Here is a 23,096-nt window from a genome sequence, read left to right on the forward strand (position 1 = left end):
TATAAATTATAATCCCCCACTGCCCTGCGATGGACTGGCACCCTGTCCAGGGTGTACCCCGCCTTGTGCCCGATGCTCCCTAGGATAGGCTCCAGGTTTCCCTGTGACCCTGAACAGGATTAAGCGGTTGAAGATGGATGGATGGATGGATGGATGGATGGAATCTGCCCCACATCCAGTGTAACACCATGCAGAATACATGCAGATAGCTAATAACCAAATGTAAAATGAGAAATATGCTATTTTAAACTGTAAATCAGGGCTTACAAAAAGTGATAATGGTTAACAAAAATGTAGAAATAAGTGTGAAACTCCAGACAGTCTTTTTTTTCCATTCAGCAGTAGAGTATGCTGTGTGCAGTGGAGAGCAAGAAACTATGAGAGGCCACTGCAGTTTTAACGTCTACAGCACAGAAGCAAAACATTTAGGAAGAACATTTTATATTCTGAGATTGGCTGTTGTCTAAATGGAGGCTCTTCTGGCACTGTTCAATGACATGAAGCAGGGGTGCTGCATTTGAGGCCAAATTAGACATAGAGAACCATAGAGACCCCAGAAAACAAACAAACAAAGAGTGTATTAAGCTGCTTGTTGGGCCCAGTGTATTAAACTGTTAGGGGACCTGAAATTCTTACTGGTGACCCTGATGTGGTTTTTAGACATTTCACATCTTACGTTTCACATATTTTTCACATGTGCACATCACATGACAATCACATGTGAAACACTTATGATGATCCATTTTCCATACCTCTTATCTATGCCTAGAACCTATCCCATGGAACTCAGGACACAAGGCGTCGCCAATCAGCTCACAGTGCATGTCTTTGGACTGGCAGAGGAAACCAGAGTACCCGGAGGAAACCCTTGAGGCACTGGGAGAATATGCAAACTCAACACACGCAAGGCAGAGGTGGGATTCGAACCCCCAACCCTGGAGGTATGAAGCAAAACCACTAAGTCACCATTCTCCCACACTTATGGTCATGTGAAATTTCTTTGATTTTTCCATAAGAGCTGCAAATCAGATTTTTCATAGACAGCAGGTCATCAATGCACTTCACTATTAAAGGGTACAATTACAATTTGATTTTGATAGAAAAGATTTTGAAAAAAAAAAAAAAAAAAAAAAAAGGCTATCGTGAATATTTTTCAGCCCAATAGGCAAATTGGGATCGAAAAAAGTCCAATCTGGCAACCCCACGTATGACGGAATAGGCTGTTCCGGTGATACGCCTGCCCCTCCTCCCCTCCCCTCCCCTCCCCTGTGTAGGCTGTTTCTGTTGCTGCTTTCACCTCCCCCCGATTTCCTATTTCTCTAATCTAGCAGCAAGCAGCCAAGATGGACATTGTAAACCAGGTAGGACATTTCGGATACAAAAAAGAAATGCACATTATCTAAATGTTACAGGAATTTAAAACTGACAAAGTGAGTAGGATGATAAATCAGTGATTATGGCCAGTTATGAAGATGCGCTCGTGAATTGATGGCAGAATCTGAGCAGAGGAGGAAATGCCCTGGTGATGTTCTGCACATTCGAGATTTGTGTGTGTTAATATTCGTGCATAAAATCATGCGTCTAGACCTTATTTGATTAGCATATATACATGTGTTTATTTATATAAATTGAGGTTGTGTGCGTGTATTATATACATATATATATATATATATATATATATATATATATATATATATATATATATATGTGTGTGTGTGTGTGTGTGTGTGTGTGTGTGTGGTTTTTGTTGTTGTTGTTGTTGTTGTTTTGTTTAGTTTTTTCCCCTATGAAAAATGTTTGTTTTTTTCGGTTTGATGGTACATAATAAAAGAAGCGCATCCAGATCTGTCGCACGAAAGGCCTTGGGTTTATATGCAGCTACAACTGGAGAGGTTGCTGTGGAAAATGGCAGCTGACTTTGCCGAGCCGCTTGTGACTCAGACCATCATTTCCATTCAAAGCCATCTGTCTTTTTTTTTTTTTTTTTTTTGGACGCCATTGGTTTGCAATGGATGTGGTTTGAAAAATCGTGCCTTAGTCACCTTGATCCATCATCAGTGAAAAATGTGAGTAGGCGTGTGCTATTACATATATATTACAAAATGTCAATCAAAAACGAATTAATGAAACGACACGGGGTAAACAAGTAAATCGTAGGATTTCATTTATTTATGATTTATTATTAAGACTCCGACTGGTGTCGCGTTCAACCGCGTCTTCTGACGTCACTCCAACCCCCCCTGTCTTCCCCCCATATTTTAATATATGATTGTCACACACCGCTGAGCCTAATAAACCCATTGTCGTTGTTGTTGATGTTGTTTAGTGTAATGATCATTTAAATAATACCATATTGGCATAATATGCGTTGCAGACAGGTCTTATTCAGTGTAATGGGTCTATCCTTATATATCTCTGAACGATGATCTGAACAACTGGCAAAACGAAATTAAAAAATGTAAACAGTTATAAACACTTACAAACACACAGAAACATCATTTCATTCTAGCTTTAATGATCGGGATCATTTGTCCAAACTGGATCTATGTAAATGTACATGCCAGTCAGTAATCGAGGAATCTTGGCAAAGGGTCTATATACTGCAGGCCTACTTTAGGGTTCTTCGCTTCCTAAAATGATTCTATTTGGAAAGCCTTTTTTTTTTTTTTTAAGGGTTTCCCCAAAAGTAGTCTTATTCAGAGCAATGGGTCTGCGCTTACGGATCTCTCTGTGAGCAGATTGGAAAAACATCACCTGGCATTTTTCAAATCTTTACCAGACGAGTTTTGTTGAGCCTGTGCCCACTGTAGCCTCACATCAGTGGAACCTGTTGTGGTCTTTTGCTGTTGAAGCACATGTGTCCACTACAAGGTTCAATTTATCTATTTATGAAATAGCAGTGATGGAAAGAGTACTGAAAATTTGTATTTAAGTACAAGTATTGTTACATTGCTGAAATAATACTCAATTACAAGTAAAAGTATTGGTGTTAAAAAAGTACTTAAGTAAAAGTACAAAGTACTCGTCACAACAACTACTTAGAGTACTAGCTACTAACCATTTAATCAAATCAGAGATCCGTGTAGAAAATAGCAGCTTATATATATATATATATATATATATATATATATATATATATATATATATATATATATATATATATACACACACACACACACACACACATACATATATATCAGTGAGTGTGTGTGAGGGTGAGTATGTGTATGTATATATATATATATATATATATATATATATATATATATATATATATATATATATACTGTAGACCTAGCCAAGCTAATTACCTTAAACATATTTAAAAATGAAAACAATATCACACAAATATTGGAAGTCTTCTTTCCATCATGCACAGCCTGTAAGGGTGTGGTGGGAAGCAAATAACACCAATTTTACCTTATATTAATGCCACATAAGATGTTTTCTTTTTTTTACATTGATTTTTTGGTGTATTGTATCTTATTTTATCGGAAGTATTCACAATTCTGTTTAATATACAGCTAATTTATAGTATTGAATCAAAATTGAATCAACATTGATCTGGACTACACACGCGAAGCGTGCATGAACGTCATGGGATTCTATATGCTGCAAGTTGGCATGACACTCGCTAGGTAGCTTGCTCAGAACGAATGTTTGTAGCTTGTATCTGGTCTAACAAGCTAGCTGCAGTAGCAGAGAGAGAAAGACAAGTTATGATGGTTGAAGGTGATGTGCAGCTAGCTAGTAGCTACCTACCAAGCCAACTTTCAGCCAGATAGGAATCCAGCCACCCCCCCTCCCATGAAATAGATTACTTAGCTTAATCTGTACTTAAGTACAAGTAAAATTACAGACTTAAAAATATACTCATAAAATTACAAGTACCCGAAAAAACTACTTAATTACAGTGATGTGTGTAGTTGTAATTCGTTACTTCCACCCCTGTGAAATACACAAACCAGGCCATTTGGCACTAACAATTCAAAGTAACTGAGATCAAATGATATAAACATTAACTCATTCTTTTACCTACAGTCATGTGAAAAAATAAGTACACCCCATGGAAATTGTTGGCTATTTTGACATATTTGGACAAGCAAACATTTCACCCTCTTTGAAACAGTGGCTATTAATGAAGTTGACTTACTTGAGCAAAACCACAAGGAAAATGAGCTTTTTCAATCATTTATTCAACAGAATTATCAACCAATTTGATCTTATTCTGTTGAAAAAGTAAGTACACCCTTGGCCTTAGAAGTTAGTATTGCCCCCTTTAGCAGAAAAAACTTCTTATTTGTGTTTTGCATAATTGTCCACCAGGCTCGCTGAAATTTTTGACCACTATTCCATGCAATATTCTTTCAGTTGCAAGCTGTTTGAGGGTTTTCATGCATGTACTGCCTGTTTCAAATCCACCCCACAACATTTCAATGGGATTCAAATCTGGGCTTTGACTAGGCCATTCCATAACTTTCCCTTTGGGTGGCTGTGTCCCAGGTGGTAGAGCGGGATGTCCACTAATCGTAGGGTTGGCAGTTCGATTCCCGGCCCACATAACTCCACATACCAAAGTGTCCTTGTGCAAGACACTGAACCCCAAGTTGCTCCCAATGGCAAGTTAGTGCCTTGCATGGCAGTTCTGCTACCATTGGTGTGTGTGTTAATGGGTGAATGAGACACAGTGTAAAGTGCTTTGGATAAAAGCGTTATATATGTACAGACCATTTTACCATTTCTTCTTTTTGAGCCATTCCTTGGTTGATTTGCTAGTGTGCACTTTTGCTTCAACTACAGCTTTCGGACAGATGGCCTCACATTATCTTCAAGGACCCTTTGATTTGATGCAGAATTCATACTTGAATCAATGAATGCAATGTCCAGTACCTGAGGCAGCGAAGCAACCCCAAACCGTAACATTTCCACCGCTGTGCTTCACAGTTGTTATGAGGTGCTTCCTCTGAAAAGCTGTCTTTGGTTTACGCCAAACATGTCTGCTGTTACTGTGGCCAAACAGCTGTCTTTGATTCGTCTGTCCACAGCCCATTATTCCAAAAGGCCTGGTCTTTGCCTATATGTTCATTAGCAAATTGTAGTCTTGCAAAGGCTTTTTCCTGGCACGCCTCCCATGCAGGTCAAATTTGTGCAACCTCTTTCTGATTGTAGAAGCAAGCACTTTGACACCAACATTTGTAAGACTTACTAGCAGATCCTGTGATGAAATTTTATGGTTTTTGGAGACCTTTTTTTTTTTTTGCATCAGACGATCTGCTCTAGGGCTGAATTTGCTGGGGCGGCCAGTCCTGGACAAATTGACAGTCTGCACCACCTGTAGATGATTTTCCTTACTTTTTTTTTTTTTTTTAGAGAAACTGGATGTCCCTTATCAACAGTTTGCTTATACAGCAATATTGAATGCCCCATTAATTGCCAGTCATTTCATTTGCACTTACAAAAGCCCAGAAGCAGAGCAGAATGTGCCAAATGGGCTGTCTTAGGATGATTCTCATAATGTGTTTACTGTGTGGTTAAACAAGGTTTTTACAACAGTGGTGGTTCCTCCATAGGGGCAGGTGGGGAAAAGCCAACCACATATATCAGCCATTCAACAAAATTTTATCTTAATAATGTGTACATTGTCAACCCCATAAAATTCAGTTTAAATACTAATGACCCCTTTTGAGTGACCAACGATTGAAAAAAAGGTGCTATTAGACAGATATAAGCCAATGTTCCATTGAGTTGTTTGCCTTTCTTGATGAAAAATTGTGGGGCTGCATGCTAAGCAACCCACTGAGTTCAGTAGAGCTATTATTGCACCTAGTGGTCAAAAATGGAAACTACAACTAGTGCTAACAGATGCCTATTGGGGCAGGAGTCACTCTGCCCGTGCTCACTCTGTGAGTGTTTTGTTTATGAGTGGAGGAGGAGAAGAGGACTGGACCATTAATATTATCTCTTATATGTTCAGCTTGCACACTGCGACAATGGAAACAGGAACCACACCTTCTGTATCTAACAATGTTGACTTTTAAAAACCCAAAACAATCGTATATAAGTTTGAAAACTTAACACTACTAACTTTTTAGTCTATAGCTATGAATCCTTTACCTGATTGGAAAGAATGTGATTAGACAGTTTAATCTACACTGTTATATATCTAGCTGTGTAAATAGATTGGTTGTTAATATGTCTTTGCAATGCAATTATCAGCAACCAGAAACCATCATAATTGCACCAATTACTTTTACAAGGTAACTGTTTTTACAATTGAGGCAAATTAAACATGATAGTGTTATATCAGAGATGTTAATTTATGTAAGGTTATTTGTCTGTACTGGGGGCAGTGGCAGTTAGAATATTGACAAAATATGTTCAGAAATTAAAATAAAATAATACTTTATAAAAAATATATATATATATATGTATATAACGACATTGAATCACTGATAAATTACAGTACAGAGTGAGCATTCAGCACTTCTACACTGTTATCCCAGATTTTAGCACAAAGTAATCAAGTATGTAGTTGCTGCACTCTGTCTCTCCCATCTTGATTGTGGTTGACTGTGACCATAGGCATGACTTATGATGAAACCAAAACCATATAGAAACCAAAACCATATATTTGGCTGGTGCTGGGCTGGATTTGGCATAATATTGAGAAGTCTGTTCTCATCTTGCTCAGTATGGCTCTCAGCTCTCAGACTCCCACCAGGTGAGATATACTTTTGAGATTTGCCTTTCAGGAGCAGGCTCTCTAATTCAAAATTCTACATTTTAGCTCCTGTTTAGTGACAAACATTGCTGTCACCTCTGATGGCATGAGGCATCTGGATACTGCTATAATTGGACAACTGACCTCCTGTGCGCCTCGACACTAGAGCATGCCATTTGGGACACGTCCACTCTTCTTGCATAAATTTCAGTGATCAGTCTAACAGTGGATTCAGTAAAGAGTAACACCAAAGCAGGCCACACAATTATTTACCATTAAGCTAGATTCATTGAGAATGCTAGTCACCCATTAGTTCCTGTGGGACTGCTGGTACTGAGATACTTTTGGAAGTGGGTTATCAGCCTGTAGCCAGACCCCAAATAACAAAGCTCTAGCTCAATGGAGACATAAGACTTTTCTCAGGAAAGGGGCCCCCTTTGGCAGTCCCATTGCAGAGAGATAGTCACCATGGACGCCTAACTCACTGGATCAGGGCAAAGTAGTGCTGCAGGGGCACTGAGTGTGTGTGGGTAAGTGTGAGGTCAAAAGACATCAACCTGCTGGAACTGAAGGTGGTCTATCTGCTCCGCAAGTTCCTATAACTTTTTCTGAGACATTCAGTCAGATACATTAACAGGGCAGCATGAGGTCAGATGACTCTCTTTGCCTGGCACAAAATCTCCTCAGGTGGGCCCACTAATGTTAGCCTTACAGAGCAACTCACCTACCAGGTCACCTACCATGGTTCAGCAGATGAGCTGTAGACCTGATAGAGTTATGTTTACACCCAAGAGTGATGTCCCGGGTCTGGGATATGTTTGGCAAGCCCATGGTGAACACTTTAACCATTGACAGATCAATTAATTGTCAGCTATGGATTGTTATTGTGCACCTTGATGAAGCCAAACAGTCTGCTGGGACAAGGCCTGACTGGCTGCACTGTCTACTGTATGGTTTCTCATCTACACTAAAGGTGTATATGGTAGCCGTTTCAGTATGCAGTGCCATGGATGGCTTGTCCCTGCTTCTCATCTTTCTGAAAAAAGTAGGGCACCTCTATCTGCCACACTCCACTAAAGAACCCGAGATGAAGTTCCCCCATGAAGTCCCTTAAGGTCTCCCTTTAAGAGCCCATGCAAGATGTTGAACTGAAATGGATGTCTCTAAGCAATCTTTTTCAGCAGAGTGGGAGAGCTGCATGCCATGGAGATAAGCTTTCCTTGCATGCATTAGTAGCCAGATGACTTGGGGATGACCTTGTGGGTCCATGGTTTTGGGCCAAATTTGCACCACCCAATATTGTAGACAATCAGCTCATCTCTCAGTGTTCTATGAAGGTTACCTGCAGAGTGTTTCTTGTAGTGTTCAGTATGTGTCCTTTGGTACTATTTGGACCAACTGGTTGCACTTTGAATAGCAGTTCTGTTCATCAGTCACAGAGGAAAGACCCTGGAGGATTCCCTGTCTTAACAGAGACTGAGTCACTGAATAATGCACATCATCACCATTGCATAAAGTCAGGTTGACTGTCCAGACCCTACCGTGACAAATGTCTCCTCATGGGCATCACTTAAAGGCATTCTGCTTCTGGAAGCCTGTAATGCTGCGAACTAGGCATCACCATGTGCCTTCATCTGTGTTAACATCACCCAGCCCAATGGCCTAAATGCGGCAGTCATTTCCTAAAACCTTAGGTATATTGGTACCTCATAACATGGCTTTTTTTTGGTTGACATTTCAAGCATCCTTTTACGTTTTATCCAAAACGTTTGAGAATGCTAAACGTAAGTGCCTGTGATCCATAGGAAGTATACCATTAGGTGAGGCTGAGAGTAGTGTGATGTTACCACAAAATCACCAAGGATACACAGAAAATAGTGAGAATGAGCTCAAGCATGGTCATTTATGGTGATGGTTATTTCCTGTAGCAAGTGGTTCAGCCGTCACCTTTATTTGTTTATAAGAAATTAATACATTTACTGTGTTTTTATTTTGCTGTTAACAGTTAGTTGCTAACGGACAATTCAGGGTGCTGAAAGTGCCTCTGGGCTTCATCAAAGCCCTGGAATGGGTAAGTGCTTCTCCATCATTTCTTAATTCTTCAAGTGTATGTTTGTATTACCCATATAATTTTGTTAAACCCAAAGACAAGCATCTTCGCTTTACTGTAGCTCTTCTAGATAATTTTGTCATCTTTTTAATTATCATCTCTTATGATTCATTGCTTTGTTTCTTATGGCAGCGTAGTGTGATGAATACATATTGAAATGCAATCAAAATGCAAAAAAATATACAAAAAAAAAAACCCAATTCTGTTTTCATATACTGTATCATATATGATTTTCTGATGCAGTTTTCTGAGAACATGTAGGAGTGCATTGTATAGGCCATAGAAATATGTTGACATGTCAAGGTCTCATGCAGCTGGGATGCCCAGTCCTCAGTTTCTACTCTGGTTTGTTGTTTGTAAAATGACATTTAATACTTTTGGCACAAATCCTATTTGATACATGAGTTTGAGACTATGTTCACTTCATTCTAAAATGGGGAATACGTTTTCCTGTGTGAATATGAACCACTGACATTCATTATATTTAAACTCTCGTTGCTCCTGGACTTATCGGTATTTTGATATCTGATCTAGTTTGCGTTTGTTCAGCTTTGGTCTAGTTCAATTTGATGTCAGCTGGTTTGGTTCACACTGTTTGCTGTAGTGGTCTGCTCTGGAGCTTCCATAATACCATGTGTGACTATATCCAACCAGACTCCAGTTCCACTGTGTGACAGATGGCCATGGATCTCTGTGATATTTAATAGCTCCATTCTTCATTCAAACCCTCCTCCAACCTGCAGCCACACCACTTTGCATGTAATCTCTCAGTGACTCAAGCTCACAGATTGAAGGCAGACCAAAAAAAATCCAGATCCCTCATCTATACAATTATATTCTCAATTGTAGAAGTCTTTACATTGAATTAATGTTTTGCAATTGCCTTTAATTGCATTACATTGATAGCTTGGATGGGTCATACCTGATAACTCTAGTTAGACATGTACACATGCATAGGATAGAAAGGTGACGATTATAGATCATGTTTTTAATTTTATACAAGAAATTTTCAGATGCTTGAACTAACCTTAATACAGATTACACAGACCCACACTGTTGTCCTTTCTACTCTATTTTTTCCTGAATTCTTTGTAGACAAGCTTTCATAGACACCATACTGCGCTTTTTGTTTATGCCTTCAGGTGTTTGCCATCTTCGCATTTTCCACCTGTGGGACTTACTCAGGCTCCTTTCGCATGCGTGTGGAGTGCAAAAACAGATCAGAGAGCAACCCAAGAATAAATGTAGACTTTGAATACCCATTCAGGTACACAATATGTTCAGTGTGTTATAAATTAATATGTATTTCTTGACCTTATTGTCTTTCCCAATGTATAGCAAATGCCAACTAAAGCATAAATTTAAATATTTAAAACATTTAAGAAAGTTCTTTAAATATTTATTTATTTATTTATTTACAATTTTGCAAATGTTAAACATTTTAAAAACAATTATACAAATTAATATTATTTTTCATTATTATTATTTCAGGGACTCACTAGCAGGGTTGGGAGGGTTACTTTAAAAATGTATTCCGTTAGTTACATTTTACATTTTACAAATTACTTCATAAAAATGTAATCAGTAACGTAATCTAAGTATCACAATATGAAAGTAATGTAATGTGATTATTTTTGGATTACTTCAAGGTCACATAATAAAGTTAAGAGAAAAGCAATATGATGTAAAATACTTTTATTTTGAGCTTATTTTATTGCGTAAAAACATGTTCAGTGTCTGGATTTGTTTTAATAAAATAAATAAATAAATAAATAAATAAATAAGAGTTAGGCTGACCATATTCTGGTTTTGCAAAAAGAGGACACTTTTTTTTTTCATTCCAAACAGTGTTACTATGAATTCAGACTTTAATACACTGAAAAAGACACACTATTAGCATATATATATATATATATATATATATATATATATATTTTTTTTTTTTTTTTTTTTTCAGGAAATTAAAAATTACCTTATATGGCCATGGGCATTGTTTCGACTCAGGACAGCTGTCATTTGCTGCTATTGTTAAGCAACTGTTTGACGGAGTGCACAACAGTGCTTTACCTTCGCATGTTCGCTGAGAGTAGGCTAGTGGTTGAGAGGCAGGAATTTTGCCAATAGTTGCTGCAAGCCTTTTAGAATCGACCAATTGGTGTGCAAGAAGGCGGGAATTACAGAGAGGGGTTAAAGCAATGCAAATATGCACACACACGATGCAGTATTAGACCATAAACACATCATAATGAAACTAAAGCCGAATCCTGGCCAGCTTCTCAAATTTAGAAATCCCGACTGGACGCTTTTTTAAGGTCTGAAAAAGAGGACATGTCCTTGAAAAACAGGACGTATGGTCACCCTAACAAAAGCATTTCAGAGAACAATTTGTGTTCATTTCTACCAAATTAACTTTCCACAAAAATTATTTGCAGCTGTCTATAGTATGTTCTGTCAAAAGATTAATTTCTTTGGTTTTAAATGAAAAAAAGTAATCCTGATAGTATTCCCATTTTTTTTTTACAAAATGTACCTGTAATCTGATTACTTTGTTTTTTGACGTAACTGTAACAGATTATAATTACCAGTTTTTTGTATCCTGATTACATAACACCATTACATTTATTCTATTACTCCCCAAGCCCGTTCACTATCCATATAAGGCAAATAATAATGAGTCCTTTCTTTTCTTTCAGGCTCCATCAAGTCTATTTTGATGCTCCATCCTGCAAGGGAATTCAAACGGACCGTATCTTCCTTGTGGGGGACTACTCCTCCTCTGCCGAGTTCTTCGTCACCATCGGTGTTTTTGCCTTTCTGTACTCCATGGCAGCTCTTAGCGTCTATGTCTTTGCCTTTGAGAAATACCGTGAAAACAACAAGGGGCCACTGATTGTGAGTTCACGTAATACTGTTACAACTATATCCTCTTTTTGAATAATTTAAATACAGTATCTCACAAAAGTGAGTACACCCCTCACATTTTTGTAAATATATGATTATCTTTTCATGTGACAACACTGAAGAAATGACACTTTGCTACAATGTAAAGTAGTGAGTGTACAGCTTGTGTAACAGTGTAAATTTGCTGTCCCCTCAAAATAACTCAACACACAGCCATTAATGTCTAAACCGCTGGCAACAAAAGTGAGTACACCCAAATTGGGCCCAATTAGCTATTTTCCCTCCCCGGTGTCATGCGACTTGTTCGTGTTACAAGGTCTCAGGTGTGAATGAGGAGCAGGTGTGTTAAATTTGGTGTCATCGCTCTCACACTCCCTCATACTGATCACTGGAAGTTCAACATGGCACCTCATGGCAAAGAACTCTCTGAGGATCTGAAAAAAAGAATTGTTGCGCTACATAAAAATGGCCTAGGCTATAAGAAGATTGCCAAGACCCTGACACTGAGCTGCAGCACGGTGGCCAAGACCATACAGCAGTTTAACAGGACAGGTTCCACTCAGAACAGGCCTCGCTATTGTTGACCAAAGAAGTTGAGTGCACGTGCTCAGCGTCATATCCAGAGGTTGTCTTTGGGAAATAGACGTATGAGTGCTGCCAGCATTGCTGCAGAGGTTGAAGGGGTGGGGGGTCAGCCTGTCAGTGCTCAGACAATACGCCACACACTGCATCAAATTGGTCTGCATGGCTGTCGTCCCAGAAGGAATCCTCTTCTAAAGATGATGCACAAGAAAGCCCGCAAACAGTTTGCTGAAGACAAGCAGACTAAGGACATGGATTACTGGAACCATGTCCTGTGGTCTGATGAGACCAAGATAAACTTATTTGGTTCAGATGGTGTCAGGCGTGTGTGGCGGCAACCAGGTGAGGAGTACAAAGACAAGTGTGTCTTGCCTACAGTCAAGCATGGTTTGGGAGTGTCATGGTTTGGGGCTGCATGAGTGCTGCCGGCACTGGGGAGCTACAGTTCATTGAGGGAACCATGAATGCCAACATGTACTGTGACATACTGAAGCAGAGCATGATCCCCTCCCTTCAGAGACTGGGCCACAGGGCAGTATTCCAGCATGATAACGACCCCAAAAACACCTCCAAGACGACCACTGCCTTGCTAAAGAAGCTGAGGGTGAAGGTGATGGACTGGCCAAGCATGTCTCCAGACCTAAACCCTATTGACCATCTGTGGGGCATCCTCAAAGGAAGGTGGAGGAGCACAAGGTCTCTAACATCCACCAGCTCAGTGATGTCATCATGGAGGAGTGGAAGAGGACTCCAGTGGCAACCTGTGAAGCTCTGGTGAACTCCATGCCCAAGAGGGTTAAGGCAGTGCTGGAAAATCATGGTGGCCACACAAAATATTGACACTTTGGGCCCAATTTGGACATTTTCACTTAGGGGTGTACTCACTTTTGTTGCCAGCAGTTTAGACATTAATGGCTGTGTGTTGAGTTATTTTGAGGGGACAGCAAATTTATAGTGTTACACAAGCTGTACACTCACTACTTTACATTGTAGCAAACTGTCATTTCTTCAGTGTTGTCACATGAAAAGATCTAATCAAATATTTACAAAAATGTGAGGGGTGTACTCACTTTTGTGAGGTACTGTATAATTTCTACCAGCAAAATAATATGCTACGTAGAGGCCTCTCTGGGGTTGGGGGTTTAAATCCCACCTCTGCCCTGTGTTTGCCATCAGGTACATAAAGATCAAAGCAGCCATAAAAATTAGGTTCCTCTTTTCAGGATCTTGGTGTGACGTGTGTATTCACCTTCATGTGGCTTGTGAGCTCGGCAGCATGGGCAAAGGGTTTGTCAGACGTGAAGACGGCCACAGACCCAGAGAAGGTGATTGAACTCATCCATGCCTGTGATCTGGAAGGCAGCAGCTGTGGTGAGGTTCATGATCCTGTCATGTCCGGCCTCAACACCTCTGTGGTGAGTGGAGTTTCCTATCTCTGGCTATCTTGTTTATGTAGTCTAAAAAGCAACATGTATTATTGTAGTATCAGTTGGGTTCCTGAGTGCGTTACAGAAATATTTCAGAAGGAATACCAAAAATGTTTACATTTTTATTATAACATTGAACAATATTTCTAATTATTTTCTGCAACATAAAAAACGTTGCGTTTGGTTAATTTTCTTTAATGACTGTGAAGTATTGTTTGCAAAAAATGTTGTTTCTGTTATAGTTTCTATGCTCAGATTATGACCATAATTATGATTTTGGTCATTTAGACCTGAGATAAGCAAAGTGAAATAAAAGTATTAAAATTACTTGGTCTTTGCCAATGTTAAACAAAAAGATGAATTTAGTCTTGGGTACATTCCCTCCATCCAGGGCTGGCCTTTCAGCTGAATCTGATTTGGGGGCCCCGCCTTTGCACCTACTGCGTACAGTACTGACACAATATTACATGTACAAAATCTGTGCAAATAAAGCATTAAAAATATTACAGAACGACTGATGAGTAAATGATTTACTGACGGATCACATTCAATGATATTATAGTATTTGAACTGAAATTACGTTGCTACATAGTAAAGAGAACATGAGCAATTTGTGCCATTGTGCTTCCAGGTCTTTGGATTCCTGAATCTAATCTTGTGGGCGGGCAACATCTGGTTCGTGTTTAAAGAAACAGGTATTGTTGCTCCTTTCATGCGCCAACCACCTGCCCAGGAGAAGCAGCCGGCTCCTGACTCTTATGGTCAGCAGGGCTTTGTGCAGCAGGAACCATACCCGGGCTCCCAGGGAGGGTATCAGCCTGATTACAGCCAGCAGGGCTACAACCAGGCTGGAGATTACGGCCAGGGCGGCTACAACCAGCAGGGGGCGCCCACCTCTTTCTCCAACCAGATGTAAGGAAGGGGCTGTGGAAGAGGTAAATGGAGGCTGGTGAGTGTGCTATTCTTATTGCTTATAACTTTTTACATCTTATCAGTGCAGTCTGGTGCCCTTTTCATCCCAACCTGGTTTCTTCTTACCCTCCTTACTCTTTCTGCTTTTTCCACAGAAAGAGGGTGCTGGTGTGATCACGGGAGTGTGGCACCTGAACCCTACCCACACACCCACACTCTTCTTTGTCTGTGTGTTTGTGCATATGTCTGTGGACGTAACGATTGGGGGGAGGGAATGGGGGCAGGTGATAAATACAGAAAGATGTAGGGCATATGAAGGGATTATTCTGTGTGCTGTTCATTATTGTGATGTATAAATTAAAATAAAAAGTTAGGTATGATCAGATGAAGAAGCACCAAAATACATAAAACATATTTAAAAAAAAAAAAAAAGATATATAAATCATTGCTATATAAATTTTAAATTGATGATGTTGATGATAGTTATTCTAAACTTTGAGAGAATGTATTTGTCTGTGGTGTATAAATATCAATATGAACAAATATATACAAATATTTCCTAAAGATCTGTATGGGATTATTCTACTATAGTATAAGTTATGTTTAGAGAAGTTCACTGATGACGATACTAACTATGAAAATGAGCTCTGAACCCACTGGAAATAGTTCTCTGAGAATTACTGGTATGGTACAAGTTACATAGATATTCACTGAAGAAGAGTTAGAATTTTTAGTTGTTCACCCATATCATTTTCTTTCTGTTTTTGTTCATTGAGCTGAAAGACATTTCTGCTGAAAGCAATAGGCTATATGAGACCAAACGCCAAAATATCTTGAAACTCAAAATTTGAGAAACTCTAATCTTGAAGTATTTTATTATTTTTTTTCTGACTAAATTTTGGTTGGTTTTCTTACACCTTTCTCTAATACGACAAGCATGTGTGTAATGAGTTAGCGTGGTTTGAGTAGCCCCTTAATACTATGCTTCGTTTACTATGCCGCTCAAGTGTGTTAGTGCTGTTTCATGCAGTTGGAGGACTAATACTAGATTTTATTTGTGTAATGTGGGCACCAGACAGATAATCAGTCCTGTGTAATGAGGTGGTGGTAGTCTAGATAAATGTGCCAGTTTCATTTTCCAGTTTAAATATTTGATCCTCTTTTTTTTTTTCTACTTTTCCCTCCGTTGTCTCACTTTCTTGCTCTTAAACACACTTAAATCTCTTTGTAACTTAATTTTGTCCAAAGGAGTTTGAAACACTGGCTTTGTTTTAGTGTAGTTATACTGAAATATATTTTCAAAGATGTGTGTAAATATATGTATATGCCATGCAAAATCTAATGATTTACTCTTTAATGTTAAACAAAAGATCTAGTCAAAGATATAACATCTGTATATGCACTAACTGGACTGATTAAAGTACTAGGGAACAAAATAATGCAAATGTTTTTTTTTTATGATTTGATCATTGTATCATGTGGATGCCAGGATACACAGGTTTATCTGCTTGACTAATCAATCAATATGCAGAAGCCAATCATATCTGGCATTATATGATCGCGGAAGCTCTTTCGAAATTGGTTCTAACTGCCAGGATTGCTGTAGACCAGCCTGCATTGTCTATTCAGACTAACTTGTGTGATTCAAGTAACAAGCATGAACTTCTTAACCAACATCAATGTGCTCATACAGAAATGTATATGAGCGATAAATCTACATTTTCTTGTATGGTATAAGCCTTGAATTATGGATTGTGTAGCTGTATTAATCTGTATGCAAGAAAGATGAATATACACTGTCTAAAGGCTGAGGAACATCACAGTCATACTCAGTCCCTTACAATCAGTGCGTTTATTTGGCATTAATTTGGTAGATATTATTATGATGAGCTGCTCTGTAGTTATGCATGATCATGTGCTCATATGTCTAGCTTGATTAAATTTATGACTGGGTCTCATCTAATATTTGCACACTTTTAGTGGTCTATGGGTGTACGGCAATTTGAGTAGCTTTTGAGTAAATCTAGACAGCCTGTGAACCCACAACCTTAGCACCTCTCTCTTGTATTTTCCTTTTCTTTCTCTTTTATTCTTCTCTCTTGCGCTCTCTAATCTATCCTATGCCCTTTCTCCCTAATAAATATGCTATTCAACTACTCCATTGTTAGTGTTGTTTGGTACGTCTCGTGAAACTCTCGATGCCTTTGGGTTGTGTTGTATTTATTGTGTATAATATATTCTTAGCGTTCAAATGATGTTGATGACAGTGAATATGACCATGCTGAAAAATCACCAAAATGATCCATAAATTCTGTTGTATTGTTCTATGGAATCCATGAAGGAAAATTCAATAAAGAATAAGTTATCCTGTTGAAAACAAATGTCTTATTTCTTGTCTAAATACATAAGGTCATAAGAGGAATGCTTTTTTTTTTTTTCTTTTTTGATAACCGGTAAAGTTAGAAAAAATGGTTTGTGTAAGATCTTTTCAGCGGAGCTTGGCCTGACTTTGGATGTGATGAGGATTCAGTGATCATAACAGTACACCACAAAATTTCCAATATTTAACAAACACATACTGTGTCAGTATTAACATCCATAGGAGTTCACTTAACACTATACTGTGCAAATTTCTTGTGGATTTCTTATATACTGTAAAATACTGTGGTGTGCCACTACAATGATGGCAAAGAATTTACAAGATAGACTCTTATGCATATTCAAGAAATATGCAAGATATTTAATAATAGGACATCAGGACAAATTTACATATATGTAAATTTGTATGTAATATATGTAAATTTGTATTTACATATATGTAAATTTGTAGAATTTGTAGGCCAAATATGTAGAATTCTTTTTACTGAAACAATATCTGGTACTAGTACTGGTTACTATGTACCACAGTTAGATATGTATGATATGTGATAGTGGTTATATGACTGAGTGGAAGACTATCAGGACTGTTTCCTTCAGAACATTTTCCCCATTTGCTTGTTTCCTTGCCAAGTACTAAAGTCTTCAATTTGAGACCCTGAACTCATTTAGCCTGAACAACATTTGTAGATGATTTTCTTTACAGTGGAATTATGTATTTCAAATAATTTCACAGGAGTAAATGTTACACCTGGTGTATGGATTTGAAGGTGTGATAAATGTAGGGGTATATTTACTTTTTCCATGTGACTGATTGGATTTTGTTTCATTTAAATTTTGAAAATTGGTACAAAATGTCAGTTTTATGTTGAGTTGAGTGTCACCTTTATTAATGGGCACTATTTCAAAGAAGATCAAATGTTTGCTTGTCCAAATATATCATAAAAAGCCAAATAATTTTCACATGACTGTATGTCTGTGTTGGCTTAATCTGTACTTGAATACAACCAATTCCTTGTGGTGCCAGATACAAAGGAAGGTTCTAGAAAAACAACAAAGTGTAGCCTCCTTTTCATGTACACTTTAGATAAGTCTTTAGATATTTTTCATATTTGTATTAGTATTGGGGTACTTGCTTTGGTATCAGCTTGAAAAATCAGTCACACTGCCCAGCAATACTGGCAATATGGTGTGCAATCACACTGCAGTAAACTGTGTAGTATGAAAGTAGATGATATAAGCTTACACCCACAGATGTTCTTTTCTGATATTACTCTTATTTATTTCCTTGTTTTGGTCACTGGACCTGTGTTATGATGATCCATACAAGGAGCCTATAAGTGAAAATACCATAGAGACATAAATTAAAGAGCAAAGGCGCATGTTTTTATGTCCATAAATGTTTTTGAGTTAAGTTTGCCTTATTTATTATATATTTATTATTATAGATCTCCATTGCTTTAAGTTTTAACAGCTAGGAATTCTCATTTAAAGATAATGTTATATATGTTAATTTGATCTAATTTAATTTAATTTACATGGTAATCTAAAACATTTCATTTTTGACTTCAAATATTTGAACTATTTTCAATTTATTTAACTTTGTTTCAATAAAAAAAAAAGCTTTTAGGCAAAACAACTTTAGTATTTATAAGAATGACTCTGTATAAAAAAGTGACAAATAAAAGTTCCAATACATTACAGACACATATTAATGTTCAGTATCAAGTATTAAACACTTCACAGAAAAAAATGAAATATACAATTTCAATCAGTACAAAAAGTATAAACATTAACAATATACCAAGTATTTAAATTAATAAAAATTCATTAAATATGCTACTTGGCCTGTGAGTCTTTTAAATGTATTTCCCAATATTATGGAGATTTCCTGAGTTCTTAGTCATCTTACACCTGTGTGGGAAACTGGTCTCCTCTAGGTTTAGGTGGTTCATCAGTGTATTGTTCTTCCCATAGCTGAGTTACTGCCATGAAGTCATCCTCTGTTAACCCAGAGGTCTTAGTGCAGTTTTTCAGTCCTTCTCTAAGCTCAGATAGCTGGATGGAATGACTAACAAGGGTTCTGTTGACCTGGGAAAAATATCCATCTGAATGTTTCTCCAGTTCTCCCCGGATCAGCTCCAAGTCTTCAGCCAGCTGCGACAAGCCACCACACTGACCTTCTACACGGGCCACACGTCCACCTACATCGGTTACCTCTTTCTGGACTCCCAGAGCAGTTGAGCGACAGGTCTGGAGCTCTGAAGCCAGCCTGCGGCGTAGGTCTTGCAACTCGCCCTTCAGACGAGTCAGCCTCCTCTCCCCAGCACCCAACATAGAGGCCTGCCGTCCAACCAAATGCACAACACCCTTAACCTGCTGTGCTAACCTCTCTTCTCGCTCTTGCCAGGTAAGGTTAGCTTGTCCAACTTCACGTACCACCTTCCCAAATGAGTCTTTAAGCCCACAAAGAGTGTGATTGACAGAGTGCATGCTCAACTTCAGCAGGGTTACCTCACCTTGAAGCTCCTTCTCTTCTTGTCTTTCAGTCAGCTGCATGAGCAATGAATTTAGCGAGGCATTCAGATGGTCTAGTCTTTCTGTTTGTGCAATGAGCTGCCCATTAAGGTTTTCATACGTTTTCTTATCTTTCTCCTCCAAAGTTTTCAGTGGTGCAGCATATTCTGTTGGGACTGGCTGTGGAGCACAAGACGAAGTGCAGACAAGTTCAAGGGAGTTGAGCTGCTTCTGAATGAGGTCCAGATCTACCTCTACCCTCTTTTTGAGGGACTTGACTTCTGTGTCTAACATGGGCACTGTCTTATTTTCAACCACAGCTGGTGAAGTAGCATTACCTAGTTCCTCCATGGCAGCAAACAAACGAATTTCAAGGTCCTTCATCTTTTCCTCCAGGCAATCCTCTAGGATACCAGCTGTTCTTACACCAACACTTCCTTCTTGCTTCTCTGTTGTACTCAGAAGCGACTCCACATAGGCCAGTCTACCTTCTACCATGCCTTCTACATGATCCTTGTGACTACCTAGTCCAGCTTGAAGGTGCACTTGTGATTGGTTCAAGCCATCCATTGACTGCTCTAGGAGAACCAGCCTTTCAGTCATGCTGGAAACAGTAGTGCAGCAAGCATCTTCAGGTTCTAGACCTTGGAGCTTGGCATAAATGTTTGCAAGCTCAATTTTCAAGGCTGTCACCCTACCATTTATGACCTGCTCCAGCTGTTCCTGACCTTGCATTAGCTCATTCTTACACTGGAGATGAACTTCCATCATCCGATCCTCACAACGCTGCTCTGCAGTCTTCACACGCTTGTCAAACTCTCCCAGGACAGCTGCTCCTGCCTTACTAAGTTTGGTCTCCGCCACAGTCTCTAGGGCTTGTTGTGAATCTGTGAGATTCACCCCCCCACCAGACAACCTCTGTAGAGCCCCCTCATGGTCTAGTACTCTCTTTTTTAACTCCACAAAATCTGTGCTCTTAGCCAGTACCTCAGCACGCAGCTGTGCCAACTTGTTAGCCAACTCACCCAAGTTTGGGAATTGACCTATGGCATCTGAGCCCTCTATATCCGGTGCTCCCCCAGGCAGGTCTCCAAAACCAACAGTCATGTCCTGAGATGCAGCAGCAATGGGAGCTGCAGCTGCAGACAGAAGAGTAGAGAGCATGCGGTTTGCATCTTCCCGGAGTGAGGCACGTAGGTGGTCTTCTAAGCTCGTCACTTTAGCATGAAGTGTCTCAAGACCAAGTGAAATTCGTTGCACATCTTCTTCCATCTGATTTAAACGTTCAACTCTGACACTGTTCTCCTCAACAGCTATGGTGAAGAAATGCAGAGAAATAGTTAAAAAATAATAGTCAAATATGGATCTTCTCCTAAGATAAATGAATGAATGAATGACAAACTGTCACACCTAGACACCTAACAAATTGAACTTATTTATTTGTTGTATAAAAACATGCAAATTGAAGTGTTGGGGGGAAAAAACGAATCTCACCCTGATTTAGCTCACTGTCACCCGAAGATGCCTGTGTTTCAGAAACCGGCTTTGTCTCTGGATGTGGAATTAACTGTTGGCGATCTGTTATGGGATCATGGTAATTTGTTATTGGTTCATGATAATCTGAAATGGGATCATTTACAGAATCTTGGTCATTAGTCAGAGGGTTCTGTTGTTCCATCATTGTATCAGGATTATCTTTTTCAGGCTCCTGATGAAGCTCAAATGAAGTTTCGGGATAAGATGGTGCCGCATTAGGGCCATAATATTCATCCATTATGTTAGAGGGTGTCAAGGGTTGATTCCAGCGGTTTCTGTTATAGTTGACTTGGGACATTTGGCCCTGAAATGGAGGCATTGGACCTTTGTGGAAAGGCACCTGCTCTTCATAAGCATTTACTGGGCTATTATAAGACGGTATATGCTCTTTGAAGGCAGGTATTGGGCCCTTGAAAGGTGATATAGAGCCTTTGTAAGAAGATTGGGGACCTTTAATGGATAACTGTGGACCTTTCTGAGATGGCATGGGACCTTTGTAGGATGGCACATGACCCTTGAAAGGGGGCATTGCTTTTATTCCATAAGCAGTAGGTCCAATGTTACAAACAACACCAGTGAATCCAGGACAACAGCGCCATTCTAACTCAGTCATTGTCTTGGAAGCCACTTTAAACACTGGCTTGTAGAGTATCCGGTACCTATGAATATAGATAGGGAATACACAAATGTAAAGATTCTGTGCAGTTTCATAGTTAGAAAAGGTATTTTCAATATGGCATGCATCCATCTATATCTTTTCCCAGACAAGTAAAGTGACCAATGGTCATCTTTGCAGTAAATAAATTAAACAGGTATTTGTAGTATTACTTGCCTAAGTCCTGGACACTTCTTCCCCCAGCCACATTTTTTGTACTCTGCCTTCACATAAGGAGCTGCACCATCCTGAACAGTATAGGAAACACTCTTTTCCACTACATATGCACAGTGGTTTCTAGAAAAAAAGGCGGGGGAGGCAGAATGCAATTCTATCATGTTATAATTTTGATTTTGTCCAAAATAATATTATTAAAATGACTTATAATAACCATCTGGGATATGTACAGTTATATAGATTTAAATGTTGGCTGATCATGAAAATAAAGCAAGAGCTAAGAAAAGTAAAGAGAATAATAAATGATTACCAAAGATATTTAAATATATTACAGAATACTGGAATTAGATGAAATTTAATGAAACTGTTACATTTTCCTTTTGAATAGTACCAGAGCAGAATGCTATCTTCAACAATAATAAAACCAATCAAAGTATATTATACAAACCAAGCTGTTTATGGATACATTAGATGTCACACTTTAGAGAGAACTTTCTTGATTGCTTGACTGTACAGAATTTATAGATAGATAGATAGATAGATAGATAGATAGATAGATAGATAGATAGATAGATAGATAGATAGATAGATAGATAGATAGATAGATAGATAGATAGATAGATATTTTTTGTACAATATACTGGTAATACTCACTTGTGTCTAGCAGTGGGTTTGCCAGAACTATAATGAGGATTGACTCCTGACTTGTATAAGCTGAAACGGTTGGGTATGGGATGGAAAGCCACAGCTATGCTAACACTCATAAAAATGAGTGGGCTTAGGAAATCTAGCCACAGCATCTTCCACAAAGTGATGAATGCAAAGAAAGTCCAGTAGGAAGTTCAGGATTATCTCAACAAAATGTGTCAAATGCCCATTTGTAGTGGTGATGCTCTGGAGGCTTCTGTGGTCTGGGCACCAGCCCTCACAGCCAACTAATACAGCACTGTGTGACCTGATTTACATAGTCCCACCCTTCATTTAAAAAAATACAACATACAGAAGTGTGGCATTTTAACACACCCAAATGAATGTTCTGATCCCCCCCCCTTTTTGGTGTAATCTTTTTTATTTGTTTGTTATTTTAGTCCTCATAAAAGCCACACCTAATTTTTGCTTGGAGCTGGACAGAATAATATAATGAAATGGAAAACAGAATGGTGGATGGCTATTAGATAAATT

The 23,096-nt window shown here is 38.7% G+C and overlaps 2 protein-coding genes across 2 annotated transcripts; one reads left to right on the forward strand and one right to left on the reverse strand.

Annotated features, from left to right (window-relative positions):
- The first annotated feature begins 1,267 nt into the window (after positions 1 to 1,267).
- sypa (synaptophysin a) lies at positions 1,268 to 17,034 on the forward strand. The gene is made up of 7 exons (XM_017467053.3): positions 1,268 to 1,361; positions 8,727 to 8,792; positions 9,974 to 10,098; positions 11,525 to 11,723; positions 13,538 to 13,729; positions 14,373 to 14,690; positions 14,809 to 17,034. Exons 1-6 carry the CDS (start codon positions 1,344 to 1,346, stop codon positions 14,655 to 14,657), a joined length of 885 nt encoding a protein of 294 aa, XP_017322542.1. The 5' UTR covers positions 1,268 to 1,343; the 3' UTR covers positions 14,658 to 14,690; positions 14,809 to 17,034.
- Positions 17,035 to 18,663: 1,629 nt separating this feature from the next.
- Positions 18,664 to 22,838, reverse strand: emilin3a (elastin microfibril interfacer 3a). Its single transcript, XM_017467155.3, has 4 exons — positions 22,569 to 22,838; positions 21,915 to 22,034; positions 21,041 to 21,741; positions 18,664 to 20,859 (listed from the first exon to the last, which is right to left on the reverse strand). Exons 1-4 carry the CDS (start codon positions 22,712 to 22,714, stop codon positions 18,938 to 18,940), a joined length of 2,889 nt encoding a protein of 962 aa, XP_017322644.1. The 5' UTR covers positions 22,715 to 22,838; the 3' UTR covers positions 18,664 to 18,937.
- Positions 22,839 to 23,096: the final 258 nt, after the last annotated feature.

The sequence above is a fragment of the Ictalurus punctatus genome, chromosome 5 (assembly GCF_001660625.3).
Source record: "Ictalurus punctatus breed USDA103 chromosome 5, Coco_2.0, whole genome shotgun sequence".
NCBI lineage: Eukaryota > Metazoa > Chordata > Actinopteri > Siluriformes > Ictaluridae > Ictalurus > Ictalurus punctatus.